General features: G+C 45.6%; 1 protein-coding gene across 2 annotated transcripts in view; it reads right to left on the minus strand.

The window, feature by feature from the left end:
- The window catches only part of LOC119175883 (uncharacterized), a 766,025-nt gene that overhangs the window by 73,188 nt on the left and 680,547 nt on the right, over positions 1-12,290 (minus strand). For both annotated transcript variants that reach the window (XM_075876430.1, XM_075876431.1), the window contains 2 exons: positions 1,871-2,133; positions 969-1,114 (listed from right to left, as the gene is read on the minus strand). In XM_075876430.1, coding sequence (XP_075732545.1) covers positions 969-1,114; positions 1,871-2,133 — 409 coding nt within the window. The remainder of the gene's footprint in view (positions 1-968; positions 1,115-1,870; positions 2,134-12,290) is intronic.

Consider the following 12,290-nt stretch of genomic DNA (forward strand, 5'->3'; position numbering starts at 1 on the left):
ACGAGATGGTGCGAAGAGCACGCTTTAAAGCAACGCTGCGATAGAATTTGTTTCAACCGCTCTGTAAAGTGGCCTATTTTTGTACCCATTCACGATGTGGGACACCGGGCAAGCAATACTTCGAAATCCACCCCACCACAGAAGTCACTCCAGGCACCGCATTTTTCAACAAGGATGCGCTGCCATAGTCGACACTGTCCGCGCGCTGAATGAACACCTACAAATAACAACTGTTACAGTTATTAGTTCAAACCAGTTCTGTGTGTACTTGGGCATTCGTTTCAAGCGTACTTCTTCGTGTTTGAGCTACGTGGTGCGGGTGTCGAGCTGTGACAATTGTTCGCGCTCGTTATGTGTATGTTCTTTGAGTGCGTCCTTCGCGCTTGCGCGACGCTCTGCAAGGGTCGAATTGCTGCCGTTATTTGTGACATTCGAATTTGTTGTTGTCGTATTCATTGCTTCGCCCTCGCGGGGAAACTGGCTTTTTTTAGCAAAGGTTGTTGTCGAACAGGAAGCACCTACAAATGAATCTGCTAATGAATTTACTAGGCTCACAAATTTGTGTTGGCTCGTTTTAGCTCTCCCGAACCTTACTAACCCGTAAGAAAATTTTGTGGATGTTTGTCTCTTTCCCGTCCTTCCTCTCTATTTTTCGATCTTTCCTATGATGTTATCATGTGTAGGGTAACAAACCAGTTGTTCTAAACTGGTTACCCTCTCTGCCTTTCATTCACTATTTCTTCTTGTGGATGCGAACCCAAGATGAGGTGCCTATCTCACACTGCTATTTTCACCAGAAGCGTGAACGGTGATTCTTGTTCGTCTTCTTCTCCTTAGCATTATCATTATTAGACATACATTAATCATTGGAAATGGTGAAACGTATGACATAATAATAAACCTGTCAGTACAACGCGAAACATAACAACCTGTAAAGAAATGCGGGCACAATTGACGGAGCTACTTACTTTAGTCCAGCCAGAACTTCCATCGCCGTGTTGAAGTTTCCGATGTTCCAACAGCACATGGCAATTCGCAAAATACACGACAGGACAGCCTTGCGGTCTTCGTGCGTCGGTTGCGATATGATAATGTGCGTCACCCACGAACTCACCTGTTAAGAAAAACAACAACACAACAATAAAAGAAAGCTTGAGACTTCTATACACGTGCGTAAAATCAAATTCATGCAGTTCCAATTAATACAACTAATGATGCAGTGCAGTGGAGTTAAACAATACTTGACGACTGGGAAAAAAAAACGACCGCGAAACGCAAGAAAGGTGCTCATACGTTCACGAAAATACATATTCACCCAAAATACTAGCGCTAGACTTAGACAGAAAGAAAATTCCCGTTTATCTCGATGCTGCACGTACACGATTACTGCAAGCGGCTGGTAAATAGTACAGGGATAACAACGAAGCAGAAGCTTCGTGAAGCTATGTCAAGTGTAGCAAGCCAGAAGCTAAGGAATTTGCTGCCACTAACAGTGCACCTTACGATACGAAAATTTGAGAAGGTAGCTCGTAAAAGCGCATATTTTCGCGCTTCTTCTCCACAGGAATAAACGAAAATGCTATTTCGACAACTCAAACGAAATCTCACAACTACTACTTTAGACGCAGCTCGCTCCTGCCACTCGTCAGCTCTTGCAGACGTCTATAAGCTACAGAATTATTTGTAAACACTAAGCACAGATAGTATTCACGGCTGTGCTGAAATGATCGGAAAAGAATCTATAGGCGAGGGTTAATCGTGACCCTGAATAGCGCGCCTATTTTAGTTGTTGGTTGCGTGATGGCCGCGATTGCACGGACACAATGCCGAGTCAGCAACATTAGAAGGGTAGCAAAATCGGCAGGCTTACTTCGTTGAAGCGCTTGATCAGTGTCTGCACAGTCCGGTCTTTGTCGCCCGGGCTGAAGGTGGCCGCCTTTCCGCTGAGGTCGACGGTCACCTGGCGAATGTAGTGGACTGGGTTGACACTGTAGAAGAGCTCGTACTCGACATCGGTAAGCCGCACAGCCACCTCTTCGGGAAAATGCAGCAGGCCTTGCAGCCTTTCCAGCTCTTCCTTGTAGATGGTGGCTCGCTCCAGACCGTGCACCGAAACCATGTTGCGGTGGCTTTCTGCGGTAGAGGCACGCAGACCTTGCTTGAACTAATCGGGAAATAACACAAGCTGCCAATTGAAAGTGTGTCGTTGAAGTGGAAAGCAGATGGGCGTCACTTAAAGGCCTCAAGCACACTGGGGCCGAGGAGATAGGGGGGGGGGAGGCAAATAAGTCAACATAAACAGACCAGAAAGAGGGATAAGTTTTGCTACAATGTAGGATTAAGATTACGATGTTGTAGGTAGCTGGTGGATCTAGCCTTGCATAATTCATAGGCAATCGGCCCACCTGGTTTCCTCTCTGTTAATTGTAACTAATGAACTTTTGTTTGTTTTTAACTAAGCACGCGCAGGCGACAATGGAAGCTGGGTATGAGAGCAATAAAGTTATTGAGACACACGGCGTTGCAAGCCAGGTGACACACCATACTAACACCTCCAGGATTGTCATTAAAATGTTCTGTCTTTATAGTTTTCTCGTTCCTTTTTTTATTTTCTTACCGCCAGAGCCCATCCTAACGAACACGTTTTTTCGCATACATACGAACAATGTTCGTAAACGTAGGGGTATTAACTTTTTAGGCAGGGCATACAAATTGCAAATTATGTTATGACAGTCTACCTCACTCTAATATCTCACCCTCTAAAAAATAGTTCTTGTTGCTGACATGCAAGTACATGAAAGGTGGGCTACATCACAGCCGGCGATCGGGAAATAATGAAATCGATTTAAAAGTGTGAATTAAGTTTCTTTTTTTCTTTCGTTGTCAATTTCACCTTTTGTTGCTTTCTAAGACATGCGCTTGACGGCCAAATCCGGCGTTCTTTAGAGGTCAGTGGACCTCAATGAAGCTCACTTGGTGTGCTCCACTGAACCACTGCCATTCCTACAGCACAACAGGCTCGCTAGTTACATGAATTCTTTGCAGATGAGACTCTCTTTAGTTGCATTGTTGCACCCACTTGGCTTTTACAATATATTGGCAACATTGCGTGCGACGTAATGATGTGTATAAACATAGAATGCTGGGAATGAATAGCGCATGACCGCGAGTGCAACCGCCACCGAAGAGGAGTACGAAGTTCGCGAGACGATACACGTTGCTGTCACTGGAATTTATTTTCTCTGTTGTAGACCTTATGTCGGCAAAACATAAAGTGAAGCGCACTCAGGCTCAACCAAAAACTATATCTCGTTCTTTGAGCTCACTCGGACTCAGACTCGCTGAAGTGGACACGCTTGCACTCAAGCTCACCAAAGTATTACTCCCCTGAACACACTCAGACTAACGGCTCGATCTGAGTCTGAGCGAGTCGACTCACGAGTGAGTATGCTGATCCGTTGACATTGAAGTGATGCTAGAAAGTAACGTTGCGTTGCTGGTCGCATCAACTTCAATCCTCGCCATCTGCATACACAGTTTCAGTCGATATAACTCCAGCTAGGATAAAGCCTGAAATATATCATACTCTTAAAGAAGGCCGAGTTTCTCCTCAAAAGCGAAGCAATCAATGCGAGAGCAAGAAGTTAAAATGCCACACAAAGAACGGCAAGCAGCTTGCAACAAGCTGCGAGCTGCTCAAACACAAAGAAAGATGCACGAAAAGGACGCCCAGGCATACGCCGAAGGAACGCGAGCAGTCATAGTTCTACTTCAACTAGCTCCGTCTTGGCTCTTATAGCTAGCAGCTCACTCCCCCTCATGAGATCAGCACGCGAGCACGTGTGACTACTCACTGTATGTAACAGCACAAATCGAGGCGCACATATTTCAACTCTGGCGAATCGGAAAGCTTCAGCTGTGGGGACCGAAGAAATGGGCAGTGGCACGTGGAACCGTGGCTGGCGTTCCCTACTGGCGTCGATTCTGGCCGATTAAAAGAACACAGCATATTCACGGAGTGAGTGGTGATGAGTGGGGCGAAGCGTCCGTCCATCCATTCGTTTGTTTGCCCGTCCATCTGTGCATGTGTTCATGCGTGCGATCGCGTTCGAGAATGCAGGCGGCGCGCGGGTAACCCCGACGAGACGCGAGCCAAGGAAGCCAAGCGCAAGTGTCTTCAACGCACCCGCTGCTCCTCTCCGTCCATGCCCCACCAACGATCGGCCACGTACGGCGACTATCCGGGAGACTGAGAGAGGTATTCGTTCACGCACGGAGGCAAAGCGCGCGCAGCAGCCAATAAGAAAGTAGTGGCCCTTCGGAAAGTAGCGGCCGGATAAAGCCATCTAGGAAATTAGACGAGAAATGGTCATCCTTTACTCTTTCTTGTCTCTTCTTCTCTCGGTTTCGCATGACTAGTGACAAGGTTAGACTATAAGAAGCTTCGCCCTTAAAAACTTGATATGGGTCTAGTTGGTACATATTGCTGAGGCTAAAACTGCAGAGCGAGCACCATTCTTTGTACTTCTTTACTTTTGTGTCCCTGCACCCATCCGAATTTCATTTCATGTGTTCGCGTATATAATGCCCTATCACACTTGTTAAACGTTTTCTTTTAGAGGTATTGTCGTGCATGCATCTGCAATAAGGTTTCCTGGGGCAAACTTACCGCATTGGGGTACGTATGACCGTGCATTGGCGTATATATGAAAGAAGAAAGCAATGGTTATAGTCAGCGTGTGTGTCGTACGTTTTTTTCTTCTTCCTGGGTAAGTTGTGCATTTGAGCTGTAGTTTTAGTATCAGGGCTGTGGTCGTGGTGTCAGATATGTATACTGGGATTGTGGTTTAGCCGTCTCGCTTCTGCCTACGGCGTAAGCCTACAAAAGCGAGAACATTCCCACTGGCTCAGACCAAGCCACAACCCCAAAATGAAAAACTAGCGCGGGTCGCCAGCGATATACCACGAAAACGTAGCGCAGGCAATGACGCTGCGAAACCCGCGTCTCGAATAATTTCAATTTCACCATGTGTGGCATCCCATGCGTTTCACCCAACACCGCGTGCGTTTGTATTGTGCAGGTACGGTATAATGACTAATATGTGGGGTTTAACGTCCCAAAACCACCATACGAATAAGAGAGACGCCGTAGTGGAGGGCTCCGGAAATTTCGACCACCTGGGGTTCTTTAACGTGCACCCAAATATGAGCACACGGGCCTACAACAATTCCGCCTCCATCGGAAATGCAGCCGCCGCAGCCGGGATTGGAACCCTCCACCTGCGGGTCAGCAGCCGAGTACCTTAGCCACTAGACCACCGCGGCGGGGCGCAGGTACGGTATACTGGAGAACGAATTGCGCAAGACGTATTTGTATAAGGCAGCGCGCTGCGGAGCGAGGGGTCACAAGTAGGATTCCCTGGTCGCGCGCTTCGAATATTTTTATGAAATATATACTTTTATTTTTTGGCCTATATGTATGGAGATACATATACGAGACAAGACGGAGACAGCGAAAATTGTGACGAGAGTGTCCATACAATTGTTATCCCGATAAAACTTGGAGGACCCTTGGGCTTCGTGATCAAGAGTAGAACGCGATAGCGTAATCAGGAGTTTGGGGACCCATGCGCATCACTTTCTTAATTGCTAGCCTGGATTTGGTACTCAGTGCGTGCCTCAAACGCGCCGTAGTAATCATAAGAATATCAGGTGTTTAACGCCCCAAAACCACAACGTACGCGATTATAGTGGCTTTGCTATGTGTGTCTCCCCCTTATGGGGCATTTAAGGGTTAATAAATGATGATGATGATGATGATAATGATGATGATGTAATTTTGAGAGATGCCGCAGTGGAGGGCTCCTGAAATTTCGACCTCTTGGGACTCTTCGACGTGCATCTAAAGTTACGTGCACAGGCCTTAAATATTTTCGCCTCCATCGAACATGTAAGCGCCGCAGACGGTATTCGATCCCGTGACCTTCGGGTTAGCAGTCGAGTGCCATAACCACTAGACTTGTGCTCTGGCGCGGCTGCCTACAGCCCCATCCGCCGAAGATAAAAAAAGAGGCTCATATCGTGCGTGCTTTCTGCTTGAAGTTTAGCTGCAAGTTTCAAGCTGGTTGTCGTTCTTTGCGTGACTTTGTCATTTGTTGCTCTAAACATTCATTCCGTCGCTCTCGCGGCGAAACAATGGACAAAAAAAAAACGCCCAACTTCCTCTGTGTAGACGTGTTTCACTTTCGCGTTATACGATTTCTTAGAAAGAGGTATCAGCCGCTTTTTTTCTTCGAAGCAGTTTCAAGCAGCATCAGTAGACCTGCTTGGCACGCAGACGGCCTGGCTTCGATATTAACTCAAAACAGGCATTTCTATTATTTATTTTATTTGTATCTTAATTTTTCGGTCACGGAGAATATGATGCGTTTCCGCTCACAACGAACGACACCGACAACGACTCCGACACCGGAATTTCCGCGAAACGAGCTCGTTAACGCTGTCACGTTAATAGGTCTCCGGGCCATCGTGGTGGCATAGCGTTGACAATGCCCGGCCGCTGAGCCCAAATACGCGGGTCGCCGCCACGCCGGTGGAATTTTGATGGAGACGATATTCTAGAGGACCGTGTACTGTGCACATTAATCCTTTGTGGGGAAGCGGGACTTGTATGTCCCACATTTTTCTTCACCATGCATGTGCCAATCTTTTAGATCAAAGCACTGAATCAATTGCTCTTAAACTTTGAGGGCAACTGCGTTGATGTTTTAGACGGTCGTGATGGTAGTTGTTTTGATGGAATGCACAGCATGGCAGCACACACACATGTTCCGAACGAAACATTCCGCTTGCACGCGCTGTATGCTTTTTTTGTTTTCCATCAGACTTTGGTGCGGTTTCACCACGGTGGCCTAGTGGCTAAGGTTCTCGGCTGCTGACCCGCAGGTCATGAGATCGAACTCCGGCTGTCGCGCTTGCATTTTAGATGAAGGCGAAAACGCTGTAGGCCCGTGTGCTTAGATTCGGGTGCACGCTAAGAACATAAGGTGGTCGAAATTTCCGGAGCCCTGCACTACGGCGTCAATCATAATCATATGATGGCTTCGGGACGTTAAACTCCGCATGTCAATCTTCAATCAAGACCTTGGTGAACTCACCTCCCCCCCTCCCCCTCATTCAGCATAAGAGGCAAGCTTAAAAAGTCTATTTCATACTCACTAGTTTCTAAATGGGCTATTATTGTGCTTCTTTTTTCATTTCTACACGTTTAGTTTAGTTTCCTCAAAAATGTGCGCAATGCAAAACTGGCAACCATTCATTAATACATTCACAAAAGCATAGCCAGTCTGACATTGTGTACAGCTGACTGCAGTATCCAATTTTCATTTGGTTCAAGTTTCTTCTCTTGAACGTAGCCATCCAACTTCCTCTACAGAAAAAAATTCGACCTATGCAGGTATGGCCAGTACCCACATCTGCTGCTCGAGCGCAGTTATAGCGAGGGGATGCACAATGGATATTTAGTTAACTCTTCGTAGTAGCGCGTTGGTGTTTATAGGCTCTGTCCTTTCTTAATTTGCAAAGAAACAGCAAGTTCACGTACAAAAACAAAAGTATTTTTTGTCTGAAACAACTATCGTTCAGTGGGAAACACATTTGTCTCACTTTTTTCTCGAAAACCATTAACAATATAAGAGAGCTGAAAGGCTGAACATATAAGAAACTAATAAAAAGTTACAATGCCACACTCAATAGTTGGCGTACGTTGTTTATAACATTACACTACCTAAAGGGTTAAAGAACGCCAGAATGCCGAAGTTATCTGTAGCCCCCCCCCACGCCTCCCCCCCTACGGGATATCTGAGTTTGAATCGCTGTATGCTTTAAGTCTCGGAAGTCAAACCATACAAAACCATTTGAATACTTCATACTACACGAAGTGCTTGATTTTCACTTTTATGCTTGTTTGCTTATTTAAAATCATGTTCGGATTCGTTGAGCATTTTGTCTCTCCGACACGTCAGGGAAGGAGCTAAAAGACATTGAAATGCCGTTACATTGACACGACGAAGAAATCGCTGGAGTTGTAACGCAGTGTAAGAGATTAGGGTTTCAGTGCATCGATATAAGAGAACGAGTGTTATTAACTGGGAAGTAGTGCAAGGAAAATAAAACAAAATATTCTGTGGTCGTGAGTAGGACAGTGGGGCACCTTTTGAGCCCCGCCGCGGTGGTCTAGTGGCTAAGGTACTCGGCTGCTGACCCGCAGGGCGTGGGTTCGAATCCCGGCTGCGGCCGCTGCATTTCCGATGGAGGCGGAAATGTTGTAGGCCCGTGTGCTCAGATTTGGGTGCACGTCAAAGAACCCCAGGTAGTCTGAATTTCCGGAACCCTCCACTACGGCGTCTGTCATAATTATATAGTGGTTTTGGGACGTTAAACCCCACATATCAATCATCAATCAGAGCACCTTTTGAAAGGCAGAGGCGTTAATGTCATCCACGCGACGAATGCGGCCCTAGTTCATGATTGCTTAACGATGTGCTTGTGGTAAGGTAACACTACAAGGAACCCAAAAGACACAGACAAGGCGCCCGGTACTTCCAAGTCACGTCACTTCCGGTGACGTCACATTCAAAGCGCAATGATCGCAGTAAACGCAGTCGCTTGGACGATGCTAAAGCAATGGAGGTTAGTAGCTCCCGTGAACCGGGAAGTCCTCCGCGTACAGAGTTCTTGTGTAAGACGGGAAAGATTTCGACCAAAAAGCGGTTGCATCGGTACGACGCCGATTTGCGGCACGGCCCGCCGCCTTTTTATACGCGCCTGAAGTAGACAGGTAGATTAAGTATTGAATGAAGTGGCAGACCAACCAATAACTGAACTAAAACAAGCAGTCAAGCAACACCGCGCACAAAGAAGAAGTCTAAACGGACTTTATTCATAGGCAATGCTGAGTGGTCGACCTGCTCTGATGCGCTGTAGTCTCTTATTTTGCACTGGCGAATAGGAAAAGGAATTGACATTACATAGATGGGGGATGAGTTATGGTGGGAAGGAGAGCGAGAGCTTATTCACATCACAGAGTGGCCTCACTAAAGCCATCATGCTAAAAACTGACATCAATGTTATTGTCTGCCTTGAATTAGTAATATCAAGCCACGGACAGTGACTAACGCCATCCATTACATAATGCTTTCCTTGCATAAGTACGTAGGGTAGTTAACAGCAGGATAAATAACCAGGGATTTAATAACGCTGAATGGCGAAGCTATTACTGTGTGCACTTTGAACGAAACACATTTAGGAAATTAGAAGTAGCCACTGAGTACTGAAAGCTTTGCAGATGAAGGGCGCGACAGAGCGACTGGTCAGTGGAATGCGTACACATATGCTCATCAGGCAAGGTAAAATATTGTAAATGGTCATAGACACGCACAGCGCCTTTATGGATTAGCTGTGCATCGTAAGCAAAAGAAAAAGAAATGCTACCCGCATTTTCCCACGGGGGCAACTCGAGTCAACATATTTGCACAGCGCAAGACTACGAGTAGTTACAACGTCACGACAGAAGAAGAGACAAGGACAGAAAGAGCGTTCTTTTTCTCTTCTTCTGTAGTTACGTCGTAACTACTCGTCGTCTTGCACTGTGCAAATATGTTGATTCCCAATCACCAACTAGCCCAAGCATCTGTCTTATCAAGTTACGGGAACTCGAGTAAATGCGTCGCAGAGCGGTGGGGGTATCGCGTGAATGTTGCGCATTGTGGTAGGGTTTAGGAATGCTTATTTGTTATTTCGTCTTTATTATTCCTATTTATTGAATGAAAGAGAAGCGTTGGCTTCAACGAGTGGTAGAACGCTGATGTGCGATCCAGTGCCTACATATACGGGATGACCAGTGAATGGTTGTGCAGCTCGAGCAGTCGCTTTTAACTAAAAAACAAAGGCGATAAGTTAGTGGGAGTATATAGACTGTTTGTGGGCATCTAGTGACAGCAGAGATTTTTAGAAGCGATTTCGGTTATTTCAGATAAATGAGCCAGATTTCGTAAGTAGTAGCCACAAATACACTTATGAAGACTATGTTCGTATGTATTGCTCTACAACTGATCTCTAGTGCTGGATATCAGATAGAAACAGAAGCCCGTCGCAGGTAAATGGTATAGTAAATGTCACGGACAGAAGTTATTGCGATGCCGAAATTGGTAGTCAGGCTTGCAAGCAACTATGCTTATAGCATTCTTAGAAGCGAACCACTACGCGAAAGGACTACTATATGCATATATAGGCCCGTAAAAGTCAGCCTATAGATATATTGTGTTACTGGAAGAAGCATCGAGAAAATGAACTGGAGGTCTTTCTTACCACACTCTGAGATTACAAGGAGCTCGTAGGCGACATGAAGCACATGTAGTAGCAGAGATACATGACAGCTAAAAATTAGGTGAGTGAACTGAACTTTTGCTATAAAAAAGAAAACTAGAAGGAAAGAACAAGAGGGAAAGGAAAGGCAGAGATACTAACCAGCCTAAGAGGACTGGTATGCTTTCCTACACAGGGAAAATGGGTGGGGAAGTTTTAAAGAAAAAAAATAAAAGAGAAGAGAGCATGCGCACAAAATGTCACACTTCACACTCATCGTAACACCGGAAGTCTACAACCGCCGGTGAAAGTGTGTTGGCTTCAAAAAGTTGAGCACTGCTTTTGTGCCTTTCACCCGTGATGACCTATCAGGTCGGCATTACAGAATGGCTTCTGATGTCATCGGTCTCTGATCTACGCAAGCTAGAGCAGTTGCTAGCGGCGCTCTCTACAAATTGTAGCGAAGGACAGTCACAGATGTTGTGCGGTAACGTCTCCCCACTATCGCAGTTGTCACAAAAAGGCTTGTCAGCTCTTGTCATGTGGTGGGATAACATAAAGATAGTACAGATTATCGCTATGCAGTTAATCAAACAGCTGAATATAAAGAGCAAGGAACAACTGACTAGTGTATTACTGCAACATATTCAAAGAAAACTTCGATTGGATGGAGTGAAAGTAGAATGAACCTTGTCTTTAAAATCAGTAAGTGATAAGATGAAGACGAGGTAGTACACAGAAGTTATAGTAGCGTCGGTCGTATACAGAATGACAAGCTTCTATTGATAACAGCGTAAAAATTAAAAGGACAGAGAACTGGATGAAGTTCTGCTGAACAAGCACCATCGTCCACCGTTATAAATGTGGAATGACAATGGAAGCCTTGAAATAGTGCGGTAATATTGCGCGGGAAAAAGTACATATTGCGGGAATTGTAAAATGCTCCTATAGCAGGTGTAGGCGAAACGGAATTCTATAATGATTATACCTACACATCATTGTTACTGCATTCTCAATGGGGCTGCAATGAGCAGTCCGCACCATTCTTGAACTAGCGGTACTAGCGCTAACGTTGGCGAACGTAATTCTGAGCTTGAAACTAGAGGTGCTTCCGAGACTCGAAGTTAAACGAAGGACAGCGAGCTGACGGGCCTTGGGGACCCACCGCAAAATAATAAATGAGACAGTGCAGGGTGTGATAAGTTCTGAATACAGATAAGCGCGAAGAAAAACGAGGACTCATGCACATGCACAAAAGTATCAGTAACTTCAAATCAGGAACACTGAATGAAGGAAAAGGAAAATAAAAATGCCAACTAGTTCGGCAAATAGAATGAGAAAGATGGAAAGAATTAAGAGCGAATATTTTCAAATACGGCTAGAAAAAAAATGTGGTGACACGAAAGGCGGCGGTTGGCTTATCGGAGTCCCAGCGTGTTTTTTTATTGGCTAAGCGTACTTGTTTCCATGGGTTCAGCATGTTCATGGGCATCTCATTGCCGATGAGATGGTGGCCTACCCTGGTCGTCAACATCGTCGCAAGCTCCCAAGCTCTGGTTCCACTTTCCGAAACGCAAAAGGCGCATCTATCAGAGAATATGAAAAAGGTGGCACAGCATTTATGAATTCTGGTGAACTGCTGGGTTATACTGCCTTCAGAAATCCTTCCACTAAGGTATCGAGAGTTTTTTTTTGTTTTTTTTTCAAGCTTCAGGGAAATAGGTCCAAAAGGCCCTGTGGGGAAAGCATTTTCAGTAAGCCTCCAATAATAATGCCTATATACTATAGCCTTGGGAGTCAGCATCTGACAAACTCACGCACACTTCAACTCATTGTTCTCGTCTTAATCTTCTAGTATACCTGCGAATCAACGCGCTGTTGCAATTGAGTACAGTTTCTAACACTAGAGCCCGCTGCCCCCCCCC

The sequence above is a fragment of the Rhipicephalus microplus genome, chromosome X (genome assembly GCF_043290135.1).
Source record: "Rhipicephalus microplus isolate Deutch F79 chromosome X, USDA_Rmic, whole genome shotgun sequence".
Classification (NCBI taxonomy): domain Eukaryota; kingdom Metazoa; phylum Arthropoda; class Arachnida; order Ixodida; family Ixodidae; genus Rhipicephalus; species Rhipicephalus microplus.